Source organism: Entamoeba invadens, assembly GCF_000330505.1.
Source record: "Entamoeba invadens IP1 unplaced genomic scaffold scaff_1105074726289, whole genome shotgun sequence".
NCBI classification, from domain to species: Eukaryota; Evosea; order Mastigamoebida; family Endamoebidae; genus Entamoeba; species Entamoeba invadens.
The window spans coordinates 8,638-32,033 of record NW_004191717.1 but is presented as its reverse complement, the minus strand read 5'-3'; the positions used below and the strand labels follow the sequence as shown (position 1 = coordinate 32,033).

At 31.0% G+C, this 23,396-nt stretch overlaps 6 protein-coding genes across 6 annotated transcripts; 4 read left to right on the top strand and 2 right to left on the bottom strand.

Annotated features, from left to right (window-relative positions):
- Positions 1-944: 944 nt before the first annotated feature.
- On the bottom strand, positions 945-4,577 carry EIN_337660 (hypothetical protein; the record flags this gene model as incomplete). The annotated part of the gene is made up of 1 exon (XM_004183465.1): positions 945-4,577. The coding sequence occupies one exon, from the start codon at positions 4,575-4,577 to the stop codon at positions 945-947; it is 3,633 nt and encodes a 1,210-aa protein (XP_004183513.1).
- A 1,185-nt stretch (positions 4,578-5,762) lies between these two features.
- On the top strand, positions 5,763-10,539 carry EIN_337650 (hypothetical protein; the record flags this gene model as incomplete). Its single annotated transcript, XM_004183464.1, has 2 exons — positions 5,763-5,933; positions 6,118-10,539. 2 exons carry the CDS (start codon positions 5,763-5,765, stop codon positions 10,537-10,539), a joined length of 4,593 nt encoding a protein of 1,530 aa, XP_004183512.1.
- Positions 10,540-10,925: 386 nt separating this feature from the next.
- Positions 10,926-13,910, top strand: EIN_337640 (hypothetical protein; the record flags this gene model as incomplete). The annotated part of the gene is made up of 1 exon (XM_004183463.1): positions 10,926-13,910. One exon carries the CDS (start codon positions 10,926-10,928, stop codon positions 13,908-13,910), a length of 2,985 nt encoding a protein of 994 aa, XP_004183511.1.
- Positions 13,911-14,034: 124 nt separating this feature from the next.
- EIN_337630 (hypothetical protein) lies at positions 14,035-16,664 on the top strand (the record flags this gene model as incomplete). Its single annotated transcript, XM_004183462.1, has 3 exons — positions 14,035-14,652; positions 14,810-16,565; positions 16,612-16,664. 3 exons carry the CDS (start codon positions 14,035-14,037, stop codon positions 16,662-16,664), a joined length of 2,427 nt encoding a protein of 808 aa, XP_004183510.1.
- A 102-nt stretch (positions 16,665-16,766) lies between these two features.
- Positions 16,767-18,986, top strand: EIN_337620 (protein serine/threonine kinase, putative; the record flags this gene model as incomplete). Its single annotated transcript, XM_004183461.1, has 1 exon — positions 16,767-18,986. One exon carries the CDS (start codon positions 16,767-16,769, stop codon positions 18,984-18,986), a length of 2,220 nt encoding a protein of 739 aa, XP_004183509.1.
- Positions 18,987-23,294: 4,308 nt separating this feature from the next.
- Positions 23,295-23,303, bottom strand: EIN_337610 (Hypothetical protein; the record flags this gene model as incomplete). The annotated part of the gene is made up of 1 exon (XM_004183460.1): positions 23,295-23,303. A coding segment is annotated over one exon (9 nt), but the record flags the coding sequence as incomplete, so codon positions are not given.
- Between the last annotated feature and the right edge of the window lie 93 nt (positions 23,304-23,396).

The following is a 23,396-nucleotide window of genomic DNA, read 5'->3' as shown; positions in this document are numbered from 1 at the left end:
CCTAAAATTCACCAAAAATTACAACAACAAACCTGGAAATCAGAATGATTATAAACTTAATCTTTACTTTCGAAAAAGCACAAATGAAAAAGGAAAACGTATTTTACACACAAATTTGAAAATCAAATCTGTGTGGTTCAACAACTCTGACATAGAAATGGCAATACCATCGTTAAAGAAAATCTTTTGTTATGGTGTCACAGTAGATTTACAAAAAGACAAAGGAGAGATTTATTATAATTATTATGGTACTATTTTTCCAATCAAAAAGATCTATTCAATTCCATTTAATTTTGAAACCACAATAAAATACATTAACACTTTTTATAATGTATATGACCAAGACACTGGTGCGTTTGAACGGAAAGAACCAATAAAACACGCTAAAATTTATTTCATGGAAATAGCAAAAATGGCGGAAAAGCAAATTATTCAAATCCACAAGAAACCCAAATCTATTGCCGATAAACAATTAAATTGTTTTGTTGAAAAGAATATGTTTCAATGTTGTACAAATGAAAATGATTTTTTAATTGAAGAAGACTTCGATAGCGATATTCTGACAAAAAGTCAAGAAAAATATGAATGGGTGGAAAAATGATAGTATAATAATAATTTACTTCCTATTTTTAGTTTTCATTTTAATAGTAGATTTTTTAAATAATATTCATACATTTAATATCTTTGTTTGTTTAATATTATCCTTAAAAAGGTATTTATTTACACATGCACTATTCTTGAAATTAATCAAATAAAACAACAAGAAATTAAACTTCAAACATCAATTTAATTACACGAATAACAATTGAATATTTATTAACAAACATTTAATGTAAATTTATTTATACATAAAAACGGTTTTATTTATTAATAATTGTAAAATAACATCAAAAAGTAATTTAATCAATTTGAAAATGTCACCAATATTGTGTTACTAAATACTTCTATGACGTTTGATTGTACTTAAAAAACTCTTGTGTTGTTTTATTAATAAAATCAATCATTTTTTCGTCATCTTGAAATACCACATTTAATTTTTTTGTAACGTTTTGAATGTATTTAGAAGGCAACTGAAGTTGGCCATTACATTGTATCTTTTCATATAAAAATGTCACAATCGTTTTTGCCTTTTCTTTTCCAATTATTTCGACCATTTCCAGTGAATTTCCAATATGATTACAAACGTTTAATATAACATATATTATCTCTCTGTTCGAACTATAATGGTAATTATAATAGTTTTCGAGAATAAAATCGACGACTCCAAGCTCAACGACTTTTTTGCAACACGCTAAATTTCCTGCAGCACAATTGGAGAATATTAAATAAATCATATCAACAACACGTCTATCACCATGCTTTAAATATTGAACCAATAGTTTTGATATATCATTTTGAAGCATTTGTAAAGAATACTTATCTTCGAATTCTGAAAATAATTCCAGAAAATATATAATATTTGCATTTATTTCTTCATAATAATAATTATACTTAAATAATACACTTAATTGTGGAATAATAAAAGTAAAGTCGTCGCGTGTTTTTGGATATAATTCAAACATTTTTCGCAACAAAGAGACAAAATAAGATGTTTTAAACGTGTCGATAGAAAATTTATTTGACATACTAACAACGATTTTATTAAGTAAAATATCTGAGATGGTATTTTTAGTAAACGATGGATTAATCAAAATGTTGTTAAGAGCACAAAACATCAGTTCGTCATTTTTGGTTTCATGTAAAATTGCAATCAAAAGATCAATGATTCCTTTCTGAATTTGTTTGGTAACATCAACATGCAACTGATTTATCATGTTAACAAAAATAGATATTAATTCATCTAAAAATGTATTTTCTTTTGCAACAAAATATGTCATATTTTTAAAAAATCCAACGCCATACACTTTTTGAAGATAATCGTGCGTGAATTCATTGATTAAAGAAATATAAAATTTTATTTCCAAATCGTCGTATAAATGTGGTTTTTTAATAATCTTTTTTATCAATGAAATGTTTTTGATTGCATATTTTACTTTATCCTCGCATTGTCTGCGTTCTTTTGAATAATAAGCAATTTGTTTTTCAACTGGTGGAACATTAAGTAGAATGACTTTTATAGATAACACATCTTCTAATTCAAGTTTCATAAACTGTGGAACAAAAATTTTGATGTTGTTGCATTTCTCAGTTTTGATTGACATTTTTGAGAGCATTGAAAATGTTATTTCGTTATTTTCACAACAAATAAATTTTATCTCATTGATATCATTTATTCTATTAATTGTGAATTTATTATTCATTAAATTAACAACTTGAAAATTGTTTGCTGGGAGACAAAAACACTTTTCGTCGTTTTCTTTATAATTTGTGAAATCCAAAAACACGTTTTCGACTTTAAAATTTTGACAAAAACACGTTGAATTTTTCATTTTCAAATTATTAACAAAAATATGAGAAGCTTTGATATAGTTATCATTTTTAAAATCAATTTTGAGTGAAATGTCCGAATTGGTAATTTCGATGTTTTCAATAATTTTCTCAAGTGCACACAACTTCACTTTGTGACAATTTTTGACCAATAAATTATTTGTTGCAACGTATTTTATTTGATTAAAAGAACAATTTTCGATCTCGAGTTTTTCCAAATGTAAATTGATTGGTGTAATAAAACAGCCGTTGAAATTTATTAATTTTAATTGTTTTACATTTTCAAAGTTGGCAATTAAACTTTGATATACAGCATTTCTTAATACCAAACCAATGTTAAACAGTTCATCTTTCATCATACTTTGTTCCTTTGAAATATCGATATCTTCATCTTCATCTTTTACGTTTGACAACAAATGTTGATCTTTGATGTGTGGAATAATTTCACAATTTATATTATTAATATTTTGAATACTTTCAATAACTGGAAATGCGCCACATATATTGACATTTTCACAACATGTTACAATAATATTTTTAATGTGATTTTCTCCAATTTCAATGTTACACTTTTTATTGTTGAATAATATAACTTTTTCACAATCCAGAAAATTTTCTTTATATTCACAATTTTCCATGTCAACTAAATATAAATTTTTAGTCACTCCGATGTTACTCAGGCTTATTTGTTGTCCTGTTTTGCAAATGACTAAATTTTCTATTTTGGTGTAAATTGAACGAGTTGTATTAATTTGTTGAGTAACACTTTCATTTTTATTCTTTTTGTGTGCAAACAAGATGGTTTCACATTTTTTAAAAACGACAGTTTTCATGTGTTCGCAAATCAATTGAATATTTTTGCATTTAGTCAACATAACTGATGAAGGTTGTATTGTTTTGTTTATAATATAAACTTCACTATTAACAACATTTTTCAAATAAATCACTCGACCACTTTCGTTGTTTAACACAAAAGTATTGTGTTCGGAATTTTTGATTGTAACACCAGAAAAGCACTTTTCGGGTAGAACAAATTTTGATCTTGAACACGTCTTGATGTGCAACTTTTTGAGATTGTTAAGATAAGGCAATTTGAAACTCTCGATATTATTTACAGAAAGTTTATTAATGTTTACAAAAGGGAATGATATTTCTGTGTTATTAACATTGTCATGACAACGAGTTTTATCATTCAAAAAGCATTGTGAATTCTTGATCGAAACACTTTCGACACTTTCAATTGAATTATCACAAATAAATTTCGATTTATTTAAACAAACTCGTTTTGCACTTAATTTGTTGTTATTTGAAATTGAAATGTTATTAAGTGTCAAGGTGTCGAAAATTTCAAGTGGTGGTAATTCGCTAATTTCGATTACTTGCTCTGTTATGCTTGTTAATGTCAGTTTTGTGACATAGAAGTCATATACGAACATTGTAAGTTTGTTCAAATCTTCATTTGAAACGTTTTCATTAAAAAATACTGTCGTTTCAAAGTTTGATAATAAAGTGTTGGTGGTGATATGTCCAAAAGAAATTGTATTGACGCGCCAGAAAATGTTATTTATCAGACTTGTTGCTAAAAGTGGTTGTCTGTCTGTGTGCACAACACATTTACAATTAAAGGTTGTAACAATCTTTTCCAAAAACGACAAATTAGTGGTGTTTGGTTGTCTTGAGTTTATCAAATGAATAACTTTTGGAAAAAATCTGTTGTTAATTTTTTCATTAACAAAAGTTGATGCGAACGCCTTGAAAAAATCCAATGAACACGTTAACGAGAGAATTTTTTCAAAAGAATTGCAGAGAATGTGGACATAGTTGGAGTCTACTTTGGTGTCGATTTTGATGCTCTCAATTTGTGGTAACAACTTTTTTTGAATTAGTGTTGATGTTAAATTCAAGTTCCGAATCAACTTGATGTTATCATAAATTACATCGATTGGAAGATAATTCAAGTCGACTGTGTCTACAGTAAACTTCCTCAAAAACCATTCAAGTGATTTTTGATCAAAAAACGATGGATTGACGTGGAGGGACGTGACAGATAAAAGGCATTTTTTGTTAACTTGGATAAAACACAAAATGGTTTCTTGGCTTTTGAAATATAACGAAACATTCATTAAAAAGACCAACTCAAGCTTTTTCATTTTGATATTTTAAAGATTTAAACAATAATAAATTGTTTAATATATAAATTGATTATTATAAGATGTGTATATTTTTAGAGATATTCATCAATCGTTTTCAAATGTTCTATTTTTTTGAATGTGCTTAAAATTTTTTAAATGAAATTTTTAAGTGATGTAGAATTATAAAAAGTTTAATTAATCTTTATTAAAAACCTTAAAAATCCCATTAAAAATTGATAAATAAATTTTACAAAACAAAAATTGTTAATTATAAAAACAAAAAAATAATAACATTTTTTTGAATTTTTACATTTTAGTCAGAATTGTTTGACAACTTAGAAAAGTTTACTTGAATTTAATATCAATTTAATAAATAATATAAACATAAACACATATATTTATATTTATTTGACATCCAATTAAAAGAGGAGTTATATGATTTTTAATAGAAATTAAAAAAGAAATCAAAAGTAAATAATTTTTTATAATAAAAAATACTTTGTTTTATTGAGGCTTTGATGGACTTTTTTCCATCAACTCAATATAAAAACAATAAATATTAACACAAAAAAATTATTGGACAATTTTTATAATTTTTTGTTTTTCTTGAATTTTTGCAAAAGTATAATAAAAATATTATTAAGTAACTATTGATAGTATTATTTTAAAAAACAATTATTATTCTATTTTTCTTGATTACAAATAGAATAATAAAACGAATAAAAAATAAAACTGGAAATTCCAAATGAATCCAAAGAGCGTTCCAAAAACGCTGAGTCCGATAATGACGAACAAAAATGTTGTTTACATTCAACATTCACAGCGTTCACATGGAAAAGAAACACAATTCACAGACATTGTTTCATCTTTAACAAACAAAGTATATCAATGCCCACAATCTACATTACCTCCATCAACTCTCTTTTATGTTTGTGATTTTTTATTGTAATAAAAATAAAAAAGTATTTAGAATTACTAAGAAACTGTCGTTAATAACTTAAAATAGACAGAAATAAATTATTCAATATATATTAGACACAAACACTATAAAGTTGTGTGAATCAAAGGAAATTGACAAATAAGGAATATAACACAGAAGGTTTCGATGAACTTGGGATCCCTCAAATTAGACGGTTTTTACAAGAAGAAAAGAATTTGTATTTAAAAGATGTTGACATCCAAAATATCATCTCGGACGTATTAATGCAAACAGACAAAATAAAAGTTGCTGATTTGGAAATATTAATTAAATACGTCGAGGAAAATTACTCGACACTCATAAAGAAATCGTCACAATCAAACACACCGGAGGTGAGACACGAACTTGCCTTATGTTCTATTTTTCAGCAACCCTCCGATCAAAAATCGAAAAGTGTTTGTTTTTTGATATTACTCGATTTTTATTAGTTCTTTATTAATAAGAACTATATTTATTTACAATAGAAAATTTACACTTTTCTTGAAAAAAAAGCTAACATTATAATTATAATAATCATTTTAAATAAAAAAGAGTTATTTAAGTCATTGCAAAGTAAAAACTTAAAAGAGTAACAAAAAGACGAACGACGTGCCACGTTACACACAAAGTGAACTTGACGCAATTTCAAATTACATCAACTTGACACAAAAAGTTGTTGTGTCTGGAAAAGAAAGTGCCCACCCGGATGTATCGATTATTCACCAAACAAAACCACACATCTCTTCACAAACGATAGGAGATGTACTCAACGGAATAAATTTTAAAGAATTGCAGCCACTTCAGAAGAGCATTCTAAAGATGATTTTTGAGGAAACTACACAACTCCAAAAACGTGAAATTTCATTTGAAAGGATTGATCCTATTGATTACGCCGACCCACTCCCAACGAACATTAAAACATCTGAAAATCAGAAAGAAATTCCTCATATTGAAATATTACGAAATGACGCAAATTCACAGGTCAGTGCACGAAAAGTATATCACAGTCTCTTCTCATTGTACGATCCAAATTATTTGCCACTTAACGAGCACGATTTTCTCTGTGGAAACTCACAAATTGATTTGATCAATTTACATGAAGTGCAGTGTGATATTTGGATCGTCGAACTTCCTCAGTTAAAGATGAAAGAAGGGCCGACAGAGAAGTTGAGTGGTGTCTTTGCTGTGTATGATGCAAACACGTCGAAGAAATTAACAGAAAATTATTACATGGAATTTCCTGTTGAAAAAAGGAATTCGCCGAGTGATTCCGCGTTCTTTTGTATATCTTTTGACACTGAAATTGTTCGGCGCAGTGGCTCAAAACTCAAATTTGTGTTGATGGTGTATAAAAGTGCCGAGAACGATATTTTTACTGCTCGGGATATGTATGTCAAAGATGACAAAAAGAAGAAAACGCCGAGTGACCGTGACAGAGATCTTTCGAAGAAAATTGGCCGTTATCGACAGTTTCTTGGGATTGGTATTTATGATGAAGGGGGTATCATGGACTCCACTGACAATTTTGGAGAAAAGGAGTTACCAATTTACAGAGAAGACATCGACAAGAAGGCGGACTTGGACACTTTCATGAAAAGCGAGACGAAAGCAAAGATTATGAATTTAACATGGGGATTTACTATGAAGAAAATAATTAAAAAAGAGGAGCGAATATTTATGCGACAAAATTCAAAACTCTCCGAAGAAATTTCGAAGATTGGAAATGACGCAAAACCACAGAAATTGGAAATTCCTGCAACTTCGAAAACGATACGAAACATCAAAATCACTGAAAAGAGCTTTTTGGATGATGGAAAACTCGAGAATTCCTCACCAGAGAAAACCAGTGGAAGTGCGACGTCGTCTGTTATGAGTGAATTCGCAATTTTGGACTCAACAGGAAATTATTTGCAAAATTTTGGGAAGACAGCGGAAACCAAAAAAGTGGTGAAAATTTTGCAATTTTTCCCAGCGCTGGAAAATTATAAAAACTTTTTCATTGATTTCAGTCACACCGTCTACATCTCACCTAACGAATTGAATTTGGTCTCGTTGACACCAAAAGACAGAAAAAGGACAAAATTTTTGATAACATGTTATTTCAGGTGTTCCGACAAAGAAATGAACTCGTCGAGTTGTTTGAGTGTTTTTTATTCAAAGACACATGAAGGAAAATACTCACCGAGTGTCTCAACAACTGTTTCTGTCTCAAACAGTTCAAATAAGGCAGATTATTTCATCGATGAATTTAAAGCGAAATTGCCTGTGAATTTGACGGAACAACACCACTTCTTTTTTGTTATTGAAGATGTCACTTCTTCATTTGATGATGCAAGAACAGAGAAATCTTCAAATTCAGAAGAGAGAAGATCTGAGAAGGGTGAACGTATTGAAAAGAAGTACTTTGCGTATCGCCCCGTTTTTGAGGGAGGAAATTTGATCGACAGTAGCGAACATACATTAAAAGTGTACACTGCGAAGGGGATGACTGGATACATGACTTCCACAGACAAAGTAGAGGACTTTTTGGGTGACAAGAAGTCGAGTTTTAAAGTGTCATTTAATTTTGAGAGTACGTTGTATCCAAAGAACAAATATTTGTATGAATTACTTGAAAAGCTTTCGAAAAAGACTGAGATGAAAAGTATCGACACATTACTGACAATGTTATATGAAGTTCCTGTCGTTGAAATTGCCCATTTCTTGCCGGTTATTATGGAAGACATTCTCGAATTTTTCAGAGAGAAAAAAGAAGAAATTGTGAACATCAGAGGAACTGGCACAAATGAGAGAAGTGAAACGGACGAAAGAAATGACCCATCACGAGTGTCGACTATATTTGATACCCCAACCAAATCAGACAATTTGAGAGAAAATATCAAATTTTTGGAAGACGCAGATTTCCCATTTTTGTTCATATTAAAAGTCATTTATGCGCTGACGAGAGAGGAAGACAATAATTCGGAAACGCCAAATTATAGACAACGAAACCATGTGTTACAACAGTTCGTTGAATTCTTCTTCACAAATGGACAAATTTCAAAATTTGAAAATAATGAAGGAATCGAAGGAAAGCGCGAGAGTGTACCTGTCTTCCAGAAACTTATGGCAGCAATGTCAACGTATTTTGAGAAGTTGGAAACTATTTGCCTATCAGCCTCGACAAGTCTCCAACAAGCAACAAACACATTGAATGATAGAGACACCACACGACACAAATTAATCAATGTTGCCATAGAATATGGATGGTTCTTCTTTTCTATTATTACAAAATCTTTAGTTCTCTATTTGGAAGAAAATAAAATCTACGATTCTCCAAACCGTATTGAAAGAATTCGCAAATTATTCACCGATCCAATCTTTTCCGACTTCAATGCAAATTTGATCAAAGTATCTCGACACCTCGCGAATCTTGTCCGTCGTCGTGTTAGTGAAACATCTCCCGAATCGTACCATGTCTTCTTTTTAAATAGCGATTATGCACTTTTCAATGTCGAGTTGTGCAGATTTTATGACCCGTCGCAGGCACTCGCTTCTTTTTCATTGTATTTGAACGTTCTCTCCCAAATGTTGGACGTCAAAACAAAGACGTTTTTCACTCCAACAGACTCGACAACACTTCAATTGCCATCAATTGATTTTTTGACATACCTTCCAAAGCGCGAGAACTTTGCAGCTTGCTGGCAGACGGCCAATTTACTCAAAGTTGACTTTCTTCGTGTCATTTTTTCTTATCAATATTTCTTTGAGATGAACATTCCAATTTCTATGAAAAGTGACAACATTAAGACCGTGGAAACACTTAAAATTGAAATCAACGAGCGTCACATCTTTGCCAATTTTGTCGTTGAAAGTATTTTGTCGTTGTTGGAGATGGATGAACCCGTTTCTGCATATGCAAAATATTCCGTTTTGAATCTTTTGTGTCGAATTGACGAGGAGAAAAGATATGAAAACAAGAAGGAAGAGGCAGCACAACTGTTTCTCACCATTTTAATAGAAATTGTGCGGAATTACGAATATATTGAAACAAATTGGGAAAAGCAGAAAGAAGGGAGTCTACCTTTTTACATGATCATCATTTGGCTACTCAAATCCATCAATTTGCAATTGATCAAAAAGTATTTTACTATTGAAGAGAGCAGCAAACTACTCAATTTCATTCGATTGTTGTCAAACGCCAAATGTGTTTTTGAGACGTCCATTCACCTGTCAACCGACCCAAATGAAGTGATCACTTCAAAAATAGCGACCCTCTCAGAAATGTCGAGAAATACTCAAATAAAGTCGTTTTGTGAGGTCTTTGGAGTCAACGACGAGAACAGAGAAAAACTGGAAGAAATGTCGATCACCAAATTTAAAGTTCAAACCCGAAAAAAAGGGATCGTGAAAATGCCACGAATGGCTGAGAAGGTCACAAAAGAAAAGACTCAAAAAGATGAAAGAGATGCCGACCGATTTGTGAACTTTTTGTTTAATAAAGGAGAGAAGACGGAAAAGAAACCGACGGAATGCTCAGTGTTTGCTCCATACCCGGGGTTGGGTGACGGGTATTTGTTTTTAAGGAACAAAACGAGGGAGAAGGACAACTTAATTGAAGACAAAGACAAGGCGTCGCAGAAAAATCAGAAGATGAAAAATCTGTTGTATGACGATGTGATGCTTGTCATTTTAGAAATAACGGATTGTCTTTTCAATGCGATTTTTGAGAGAAATGATGAAGACGAGTTGAAGCACATTTGTGGATTTATTGAGAAGTTGTTTGTGACTCACCCGCCAAAGGAATATATTAAAAGGTTCTTCCAGTTCATCAGGAAGATTGTGAGAACAAAGATTGAACATTTGTTCAAGACGAATTTGAGATTTTCGTTCAAATTAATGAAAGGAATTGTGTTGTATTGTAACAGTGATGACGGTGATATGCGAGTTGATGCGACATCTGTGCTTTATCTTTTTGTTAATCAAATTTTGAAGTGCTCAAAAATGTGGAAGCGACAAAGACTCAAATATTGGGTGCCTTAAGTGTATTAACTGCTTTTGGGAAGATCGATACTGACAATTTCAATTTTGAAAATATCAAAAAGAAGTTTAGTGAAGGGAGGCCAAAAATTGAGAAGAAAAATGATAAAGACAATACCGAAAAGACTCTACTTGACTCAACCGAAAACGGTGAGAGATGTATTTCAATTAAAAATGTCCAAAAAGCATTGGATACACTTACGGAATGGGCTAAGAGTGATGTTTCTTCGGGGAGTTTGTATGGGAAGATTGATTATAAGAATTCCAATAAATCACAACAAACGTCTGTTGACGTTGGTTTTGAAAGTTGTCAAAATTCCGCAACAACGCGACGGATGAATATCATTACAACAATTTTATCTGATACGAATGGAGGTGATCGAAATAACATGACAAAAAGACGCGTTTTATCATTTTTGCAAAGTCTGTGGGCGAAAGATTCTGAACAAAAAGTGAATGAAATGATCGACAAGAATTTGAAAGTTTTAGACGAGCAAGTGAAAGCGGAGAAACACTCGAAAGAGTTGAGGACAAATACAATCCACTTCCTCTCTGAAGTCTTTGAAAAGATTCGAATGTGTGTGAAATTTAGTTCTGAATTTTCCGTCAGTGATGTCGAATACAAAAAGATGTGTGATGAAAAGTCGAAGGAATTAACTGAGAAAGCCGATGAATACAAAGAAATTGTGAAAGAGCTGAACAAATACAACATTTTCCCGATCGTCCAAATTGACAAAGTTGAGGACATTGTAAATGCAACACGAGAACTTTTGCGTTTGCGTGCGTCACTTGAAAATTCGGAGAAGAACGAGAAGATTAAAATTGAGAACCAAAAGAGTGAGTTTGAGAAAGACCTTCAAAACTCTCGAAAAAGCCTTTTTGCGAACTTTAACAAAATTTGTGCGTCACTTAAGTTGGGAGACAACGCAGATTTAAATACTTTGATATCTGAGGAGGCAAAAAGTGCGACTGGGAAATTGGAAACATTAAAAGAAAGTGCGAAGAAGAATCACGACCTCTTTTCAAAGAAGTCTGCGCAGATATATAGTCTTTCTCCATATACCTTTGTTTTTAAAAATTGGAGTACCGTATTACCAATTGCTGTGAAGATATTGGAAGCTCTTAGTAGTGCACAAAAGACCATCAAAGACTATGAACTGAAAATGGAAAATGATTCAAAGCAAATGGATATTGAGCTTTCACTTTCGGAAGATCTTGTGAAATGTGCTGCTTGGGAAGAAGGTATTCATGATGTTGTTGATTTTGGAAAAGTCTTTTTGGATGCTATTAACTCAAATAAAAGCACATCGAGGTATACTTTAATTATAGAAATGGCAGAATCTTTGATCCAACAATTTAACTCGATAAAAGCGAGTTACGAAGGTGTTAAGAGGTTATATGGAAGTTCTCAGAAGAGTCCAGAGAGCAGTCCAGACACTTCAAAAAAGTCGTTTAAAATGTTTGAAAAGCTCTTTGATGATTTGGCTGCACCGAATATGATTAAAAGCGAGCTTGAGAGTCATTTCAGGTCACTTCGTGTTGATGAAAGAAGAGAGAAATATAATGAGGATACCCGCAAGAAGTATGCGACGTATTTTACATTAGCTGTTCAATTATTAGAGTTTCAAACGGATGAACCGGGATCACAGATTCTTGAAATTGCAAAGGAAATTCGCAAATTAGAAAACACAAAAATACTTTTCCTTGAGAAATATGTGAAAAAGGATGACATCGAAAAGATTAAAGCGTACGCTGCAAAGAATGAAAAATTCAAAATTCTTGTGCAGAGCGAAAATGCGTTAGAAAAACGGAAGAGGAGTATTGGCGAGAGTAGTGAAGACTTTGGTGCAAAGATGGAGATGTTTGTCAGGAGTGTCAATGACCTTAAAAATCGCTGTGAGGAGTTTTTAGGTGATGTAGTGTTGCTTCAAAAGATGCGAGAAACGAAGTGTGTAGTTGAGAATATATACGAAAAGGAGTTTGACATGGCAAAGAAGTATAAAGAGTGTCCCGAGATATTCATATCATGTTTACAGTCAATTGCTTTCAGACATTTTCAATTAGAAGAATACACACCTGCAGCTGTTGCTATAGTGTATATCATACATTATATTTATGGTGTTGTGGAAGGTCCCGAGTGTATGTTAAAACTTGAAGAACTTACAAAGGTATCAGAAGATATTATAAGTTGTGGAAAAGCCGAGTTTGTAGCTTCTGGTGATGAACAAATGACAACACAATTTTTGGTAGAGAATGCGAAGATTGCGGCATTACTATTCGAACAGGGCAAGATGCGTCATGACGCCGTTTGCGTCTTAAATTTTGTGATACCACTTTTCATACAAAATCGGAACTATGCGGAGTTGTCAGAAGCGCATGAGACTGTTGATAAACTTTACTCGCAAATCGGGGATTACCCCGTCATCATGTTTTACCAAGTCCAATTTTTCGGGAAGGAGTTCTTTGGAGACGAACACAAGAAGATGTACATCTACACATCAAAGGAGAGGAACAACGATTTTAACACTTTAATAACGAAGAAGTATACAAAAGTGATTGATGGCGTAGAGATGAAACCACTTGCCAAAACAGTAGCACAAGCAAAAGATTTGATAGCGAAGTTACAGAAATTAGAAAATGAAACAAAAGAAGAGAAAGAAGAAGGCGGAGATGATGAGAAAGTACCTCCTTTCATTGTAGTTGGCACTTTAACTATTCACAACGACTTTGAAGAGGTTTCCCGACTTGGTGTGAAGTTCTTGTCTTCGCCGATATTTAAGAATGAAGTGCCATACCAAGACCCAAATATACCGGGAAAGGATGGGATGTGTAAGATGACAACGTTCTTCAAAACAAATAGAAAATTGCCATCAATGTTAGTTAGAGAGGAAGTCGTGTCGACTAATCAAATCATTAAAACGCCGATTGAGAGTTCGGTCGATGATTATGTCAAGCGACTTGAAACTATGAAGAAAGCTGTGCAATCATGTCAGAAGTCGATGAGTGCTGATAATGTGAGAAATTTGGAGAGTGCAGTACAAGGGAGTATTGGTGCTAATGTGAATGGTGGATTTAAAACGGTGTGTGATCGATTCTTAAAAGCGCCTGATATCGAAAAATATAACGCACAACACGTCTTCGAGTTGTTTGAAATCAACTGCAAAATGCTTGCCGTGTCGAAATTGGATATCGAAATACATAAAAACAACTTGAAGACTACGGAACAAATCCAAATGCAAGCCGTACTCGACTCGGGATTTTTGGCATCTTCTAAAGCAATCAGAGATGTTAAAGAGGATGTTGTCAATTACATTAAAAAGTGTGGGAAAGAGGAGTTGGTCGAAAAGATCAATACTTTGATTAATACTTTTTAGTTTAAATTAAACTATTATTAAGGTTCGATATTTTTGCTGTTTTAGATTTTAGTTTTTCATATGAATAAAAAAATTCCAATTACAAGTTATTTATAATAAAAAAAAATTATTGAAAAAATACCAAATGTTATTGACAATTGAAGAATTATTTATTGAAAATCTTTATAATTCAAACCTAACGAAAACTATGCTATTTACATTATTGCTATCTGTTGTATTCTCTTTTGAAATAAAAATGTGCAAATTACAAAATAAAGTGATTTGTGTTTTACCAACTGTGGAGTGCCCATTTGGATATCAATGGAGTGTTGTTGATGAGATTTTAAAACTCCATCAACTCATTCAAAACGAAAATACAACAATTGGTTGTAATGTTTTGAAACGGTTTGATGTTATTTATTTCGCTAACAAACAACTTACCCAAAATACTACAACAACTACAAAAACATTAGAAAAATATAAAAAACATGATTTGTTTATCAAAAACCAAACAAAAATCATTTTAAATGGAAATTACTGTGGAAATTACCCAAATTGTGCTTCTTGTACATCAGTGAACGGTATTTATCACTGTAATCAATGTATAGATGGATTTTATAAAAGTGACGAGTATTCGTGCTCACAGTGTTATTCTGGTTGTGCAAATTGTACGGGGAGTGGATACACAGAATGTACATCATGTGTGACACCTGGTTATTATCGTGATAATATTACATGTGTGGCTTGTGTTGTAGGATGTGCTGTTTGTTCACTCAACCAATATTGGTATTGCCAATCGTGTCTAAATGGATATTATTTATCACAAAACAATTGATATAAAATGTTTTTCTGGGTGTGTCGCATGTTATGGAAAAACAAATGAATTTTGTTATTCCTGTATTCCTGGTTATTATTTAGAGGGTTACACATGTTATAAATGTTACACTGGATGTAGAAATTGCACATCTAGCAAAAAAAGGGATTGTACATCGTGTGTGGAAGGGTATTATAAAAGTGGTGGTTATTGTTATGAGTGTTACACTGGATGCCTGACATGTACAGGTCCATCAAATGGATTATGTAGTACTTGTGCAAAGGGATATTACTTGACATATAACAGTTGTTTAAAGTGTTCAGTTGGGTGTTTGGATTGTACCAGTTCTAAAGATGGATACTGTCAAATATGTGAAAGTGGCTATTTTTGGAGTGAAGGCAAATGTGTTCGGTGTTACACTGGATGTAGTACCTGTAATAACACAAACAACATAAGTTGTTTTTCGTGTGTGACTGGATACTTTTTGAATAGGTTTTCGTGTGTTCAATGCAGTGTAGGGTGCGCTACTTGCAGAGAAAATGGAGAGAATTGTGGTACCTGTATAAGTGGATATTATTTAAGTGGAAGTAAATGTATACAATGTCCCACTGGGTGCGAAACGTGTTTTGATTCTGGGTATTCGACTCCGCGATGTATGTCTTGTTTTGATGGGTATTATCGAAGTAGTTATTCGTGTTTTGCATGTACAGAAGGGTGTCAAACACGTTCATCAAATTTGAATTGTTATTCATGTATAAATGGATATTCATTGTATGGGATTTCATGCCACCAATGTTATGATGGGTGTTCAACATGCAACAATTCCATATTAAATGGATATTGTTTAGATTGTGTATCGGTAGGGTATTACTATGATAATGGATATTGTAATAACTGTTCTGTTAATTGTCGAACGTGTGAAGGTAGTTCTTCAAATTGCACTTCGTGTGAAGATGGGACTTTTTACTTAAAAGACAACAAATGTTTAAAATGCAACAATTGTGGAGATGGAAATTGCCATCAACACGGGTGCACCAAATGTACAAACGTCAATTATTATACGAGTGGTTACGATTGTATGATATGTGATGAATCATGTCAAACGTGTGATGGTGGGTTGAACACCAATTGCCTTTCATGTAAAATTGGTTTTTATTTGGATAACAAACAATGTAAAAGATGTGATAGTAATTGTGATAGAAACAAGTGTGACACGGTCAATGGATGTACATCATGCAAAGAAAACTACTTTGCATTTAAAAAGACGTGCCACCCATGTTCTGATATTTCAAATTGTTTGAGTTGTAGTCCAACAAACAAAAAATGCACAACATGTTCACCACATTTTGAAATAAGAGATGGCGTTTGTATATGCAATGCTGGTTATTACTTGAGTTCATCAAACACGTGTACACTATGTTACGATAATACACAACATGGAAATTGCAAAACATGTCACTCGAGTGATGAAACACAATTCGAAGAAGTGTGTGACTTGTGTTACCCACCTTTTGTTTTAAATACCGACGCTTCATCGTGTTCTAAATGTTCGAATGGTTCTCATTATAATAACAATCGATGTGTAGCTGAAAATCAAAACTGTCTTGCAAGAGTAAACATGACAACTTGTGTCAAATGTGATGAGAATTATTACCTCAAAGACTTTTTATGTGTATTAACATTATTTGATTCAGAATGTATTTCAAAAGGAAAAATCACTTGTGAAGACTGTGAAAGTGGTATTTCTGTACAACTCAATTGTAATAATGAAATAAACAACTGTAAATATTATTACATCAATAAATTAAAAGGTGTCACAAAGTGTTTGAACTGTGTTGACAACTATTTATATACAAGCAATGGTAATTGTGTCGCGAATGATATTATAAATCACAATTCAATAACAAGAAATAATGTGTATTATCGTTGCGAAGCAAATCAATTTCTTGATCAGAATATGAAGTGCAATTTGTGTTCAGAGAGTTCAAATGGTCTTTTTGAGGAATGCATTTTGCTCACTGAAAATGGCGAATTTAAACAAAGTAATTCAATGTAAAGAAAATATGGTAATTGATTACAACGAAAACAACTGTTTGGTTATAGATAATTGTGTAAATTACTCCTTTGATGATTGTATAAAATGCTCAAACACATCTCATTATGTAATACAACACAACCAGTGTGTATTGAGTGAAATACCTAATTGTACAATATATAAATATACAAATTGTGTTAAATGTATAGAAGGGTATCTGTATTCTGATGGAAGTTGCAAAGAAACAAATTTTTATAATTGTGAGAAAGCAAATGGAGTGTCGTGTATTAAATGTCTCCCTTCCTTTTACAGAGAAAAAACTGTATATTGTACTTCAGCTACTAATAATTCGAAATACATTACAAAGTCACAAGACAATCAAATTACAATCAGAGAATGTTCAAATAATTTTATTCTGTATGATAACACATGTTCATCTCAAATTAAAGATACAACGATGTCAAAAGAAGAAATACAAAATGTATGTAAAACGACAACATTGAAAGGATGTTTAAGGTGTTCAGATGGGTATTACTTGACTGTAACTAATTTGTGTCTTCCATGTCAAAACTCTGAGTCTGAGTGCTTAACATGTAAAAGTTCGACATATTGTCTCATTTGTAATTTAACAACATCATTTCTGAATGCAAATAACAAGTGCGAGCAAACAACTGAATTGTCGAAGCGATGCCAACAGATGATGCCGACAAACACGGGTTGTGAAATATGTAAAAATAATTATTTCAAATATAACAACGATTGCCTTGATTGTGACGGATCGTGTGAGACTTGTATTGATACCACAAAGTGTTTATCATGCAAAACTGATTACTACCAAATTGTTAGTGAGTCTTATATATGCCAGAAATATAGCACTTTATACAACTGTACAATCAAGACTCAGAGTGGGTGTGTTGGATGTGAAGACGGGTTTTATTTGGGAACTGCAATTCCACGGTGTTACAAGTGTTCAATCAATTGTTTAAAATGTTATTCGGAAGTATCTTGTTATACTTGTCACGACAATTTCATTCTCAAAAACAGTGTGTGTCGTCCACTTAATACAGTCAATTTTTGTGTATCAGCAACAAACAACTTCTGTGTAAAATGTGACAACAAACACAAAATTTCGGATGATGGACTTACTTGTTTGAAAGACAAGAAATACTTTTTAAAAATCGGAGTACCTGTTATTGTCATTGCTATTTTTCTAATTGTTATGGTGATACTCATTATATATTTAACTAATCATATTTACCACAGAAAAAATGTTAAAGAGTTAAAAAATAAAATTTGTGTGTTTAATATGAATAAGTCGAATATACCATTTACTGGTTTTAGTGAATCTCTTTGTGTCAATAAAAGTGTCTTAAAATTTGGAGAAGAATCAAACGAAAACAATGAAATAGACGTTGACAAAGAGACGCGTACACTTTTATGTGTTGGGAATACATCAAAAAATAAATTGAAGATTCAAATCAACGTAATGAATAATACAGACTTATACTGCATAAGAACAGTCCCCTCACTTGTCACACTCAAGAAAAACGAAGCGTGTGAATTTGAAGTGTTTTTGAAACCAATATGTACATGTCAGATTGATGACAAAATAGCATGTATATCACTTGATATTTATGAAGGAAAAGAAGAAGTCAATTTTATAAAAATAATAGCCAAAACAACAATGACAACAAGACTTGATTATCACAAATTGGTTGAAGACAAGAAACTTGGTGAAGGCTCTTTTGGAATTGTTTTTAAAGGGACGTTTAGAGGGAATATTGTGGCAATAAAAAAGATGAAAATTACAACAACAAACAATGAAGAAAAACTCTTTGATGAGTTTTCAAAGGAAATTGAAATGTTGGACAAATTTCGAAGTGAATATATCGTCCATTTCTATGGCGCAGTGTTTATTCCAAATAAAGTATGTATGGTCACCGATTTTGCACAATTTGGAAGTTTACAAAACTTGATGAAAGACAAAAAGAGTGATGAAGTTGATATGAATATCAGAGTTAAAATGATGATAGACGCATCAAAAGGAATCGAATATCTACACGAGAATGGGATATTACACAGAGACATTAAGCCAGACAATATTCTTGTATTTTTACTTGATATGAATGACAAAATCAATGCAAAATTAACCGATTTTGGATCGAGTAGAAATGTCAACATGCTGATGACTAACATGACATTTACGAAAATGTTGGAACTCCAATTTACATGTCGCCTGAGGTGTTAAACAAGAAAAAATACACAAAAAGTGCCGACGTCTATTCGTTTGCAATCACAATGTACGAAGTGTTTGGATGGAAAGAAGCGTACCCAATAGAAACATTTAAATTTCCTTGGAAAATCGCCGAGTTTGTGACAACAGGAAAACGTTTAGAAAACAAAGAAAATATTCCACTTGAATTGTATAACTTGATACAAAAATGTTGGGCACAAACACAAAAAGATAGATGCGACATTCACTATATCAAAACACAGCTGAATTCTTTATTATCAGAATAAAAAATACTACAAAATTTAAATAATTCAAAATTTTTTTATTCAAATAATAAATCAATAAAAATATATCAAAGATAATATTTATTGTTGAAGTTTTTATTTAAAAAAAACAATAAATTAAAGAGCCAAACATTATTCTTTTTGTACTTCTTTTTTTTAAGGTGAAGAGGAAAAATAACAGCTTATTTAAAAGAAAGAAGTACAAAAAGAATAATATGACTTTTAAAGTATCCATTGAAAATACATATGAGTTTTTAAACTTTTTTATCTTTGTTCAATCCCAACTTCTATATTATTAGAATCTATTTTGACTTGTCAGAATTATTCTTATATAATATTTTAGTTATTATTAATTAATTAAAATATTATTTATTATTTTTTGGTTAAATAAAATGATATATGAATAGTTATTAAATAGTTGATAATTAAAATTTATTATATAAAAAATAAAACTAAATAAAAATCATTTAAATGGTACGTTTGGAGCAAGTGTTTTTAATGAATGTAACTCTGTACATCAACACTATTTCCGCTCTCCAAAACTATATGTTCGTTAATAAAAAGTGTAAAAGTAGTTTGGAATGTCTTCACATCAATCCGTATATCGACATTTCTAAATTTCTCATTGAATTGAGTCCTTCAAAAATATGCATCATTTACAAACAAATTTTTTCGTTTTTTGAAAAGACGATGACAAATATTAAAACCCTGCAATGCCCCGATTATATGATAGAAAACACATACTCTTCTAATATTTTACAACACGTTAAATTTGTTCGTCTTGTCCAAACCAGTCGATTTCCATTGTTCTTCAAACAACACAGTCAAATCAACAGTTTGGCATTTCCAAAGATCACAGATGTGTTTTTGGACAACACAAAGCCATACAACAAGTACCTCCACAAAATGACTAATTTAAAACGTCTTAACGTCATTGAGTGGGACTTTAAATTTGAAAACGTTGCCAAAACAATTTTAAATAAAACAATAACATCAATCGTCTTTTGGCGTTGTGCAATGCCTGAATTCATAGAGAAAATTACGACAATCCCAGAAGTCAGAAAATCTCATCACCTTCCGCCAATCAAAATTTGTGCTGTTCTTGAATGTAACATACTATCAATCAAACACAAAACAATAATAAATAAATTGAGGGAGAAACTTGAAAAGGCTGGAATTACTGTGTTGCACTTCACTCCATTCAAAACATCTGATATCATTGACGGCACTTTATTTGTGGGGAACTCGCGATATTCAGGAGAGGTGTTTGTCGTAGAGAAAACGATATCACAATATGACCGAGTAAAGACGTACCACCAAACCAAAAACTACAATGTTAATAATGTCATATTTGATTATGAAAATAACATCAAAAATGAGAAGAAAACACGTGAAGCAAACAATGAAGTTTCAACATATCTCGACTATATAAAGAAAAACAAAATCATTGAAAGAGAATATAATTATAGGATGTTATTAACACTACAGGCACCACTTTATGTGTATGAGAAGTGTGAACAACTGAAAAAGATATTTTTATCAACAAACAACGTTTTAAATGTGTATATTCAGGGTCTCTATAACATCGAAATTATCAGTAAAGTTTGCAACAAAATAGAACTAAGACAATGTGCAAATGTAAATGTTACAACAGACACAACAAATGTAATCAATATGATCGATTGTTATGTTATTAATTTACATGTCAAGACTTTGTGTATAGAACTGCACATCAAACATTCAAATCATTTAGAAATTCAAAACAATAAATTGGATGTGCTACATAAGATGAAAATATCTAAAGTGTTTGCCATTGAGAGCAACAACATCATAATACATGGAATTGAAAATCATGAGATGCGTTTTTTTGATTGCAAAGATGTTGGTGTTTCACACTCAGTTGTGCAAAATGTCGAGTTCAATGGATGTGATGGAGTCACTTTTTGTGAGCAAAATGAATACAAAGAAACTGAAATTGAACACTTTTTCTTCCCAAAGACATTTAAACACAAAAAGAGTGTTTTTTCGTTGTGCTCAAACTCAAAAATTTTGTGTCTGCTTCAACGAAAAACGATAATTGAGAAATGCGACTTCTCAAACTTTCTCAACACTGAAATTTGTAACAAGAAAGACTTCTTGAAACAATTCGAAAAATGTGAATTTTTCAATAAAAAGTTGAAAATGTTTTATTTTAAGGAAACAAACAGCATCGGGAATTTCCCGTTTCTTTCAACCAAATTTGATCATTATGACGATTTTCCTTTCGAAATGACAGTTGGCGCGTTGAAATGTTTAAAAATACGGATGCATGATACCTTTGACACGTGTATCACATTTCATGATATTGGCAAAGGAATATATAGACGGACCTCTCACATAGAAAATATCCAAGACGGGGCGTTTCATCTCAGAATTGATTCAGAAAATCAATACTATGGAAAAAAACATATAAATTTTTGTGGAAATGTTCGACAAATGAAATTAAAAATGAAATTATCACAACAATGTGTTGATGCAAAATTTGTGTTTAAATCAATTCCACTGATCGAATATGGTGTTATTGTTCTTAATTTTTATAATAGAGACAACCAAAGAATTATCGACATGTCAAAAGCAAAATTTCGAGATATTCGAATCTTGTCACCAAAATGTATGTCGAAGACATATGAAAAGCTAAAATTAGGAAACACCGTCAAAAAGGTTGTTTTACAAGATGTTTACTTTAATGATATCGAAGGGGGGGCTATAGGTTGTAAGATAACTGGAACAGCAAATAAGGTACATAATCTGACTAAATTTGTCGACACGAAGAAAGTTGCCATTTTTAAAGAGAAAGTCGTTTTTGTGGTGTGTGGAGAGAAAGTAGAAAATGTTGTAATTGGAAATTGTAAGTACCTCATAGAAATTACAGTAAACAAAAACACAAAGAAAATTCATGTGCAAAATTGCCCACTTTTAAAAAGAATTACTAATCATAGAATTGGCATGAAAGTGAATATAATAAATTGTCCAGAGTTGGATGTGATGATACAGACAACTTTGTGTGATTTTGGATTTAACATAACAACAAAATAATTATGTTGTTATTTATATTTGAGTTTTAATGTTATTTTTTTTAATTTTAATAAACACAACAAGTACTTATTATTAAGATTTTGTTTAAGTTATGCTTTAAAAAAATTTATTATATTCATTTTAACATTTGAAATAATTTAAATTGGATAAATAATAGACGATTCTTGTTTATAACGTTTTTTATTTTTTATATCTAAATACATATTATTATACAAAAGAATAAAAAAATAATATACGTGTGGTTTTGTTTTTAGAAATATTTTTTTGGTATTTTAATTGTTTTATAGAGTGATACTTGTTTGCTTTGGAAACTCGAGTTGTGTACTAAAGTCTATAATGTATTTATTTTTAAATAATATATATAAATATTTGGACAGGCGAAGAGATGGTTGAAGGAGAAGACTGCTCCGAGACATGTAATCCAATAACAAATCAAATTGGAAATGCATAATTGAATTCTTGGGTATATAAATATTTGAACATATAAAGAACTTAAATAAAAAGTGCATTTTTAAAAAAATCTATTATTTATTAACAGAAATTAGTATTGAAACACAATATATTTTAGTGTTTGTAATGATCAATAAACGTTTCAAAAAATAAAATTAATTAATAATTAATTATAAAAAAGTCGATCATGACAACGAAAATTTAACAATTACTAAAATTCAAATTAATATTTAAATTGTGATTTTGTGTAAGTTATTAATTGTACTTTTAAAAATAAAAAAATGTGTAAATAATAAATCGTACTTACAGTTAATTGTTTTTTATGCATTTACAGAATAAACAAAAAAGACTTTTTGTTTTTAACTGTATTTTTTTGCATTATTAAATTAAAATGTGTTTTTATGAGAATATTAATATGTATTATGACAAGTTTAACTATTTTCTAAGTTTGGATAAAATTGTTATAAAATAAGTAGTGAATTGTGTTGTGTTTAATTATAATGTACATTTAAACTTACTTAAAAACTAGTACTGTATTAAGTGTTATTGATATTTTATCCAAAATAATAAAACAAATCTAAAATATATATCAATAATTAGTTGTAAGATTTACAAA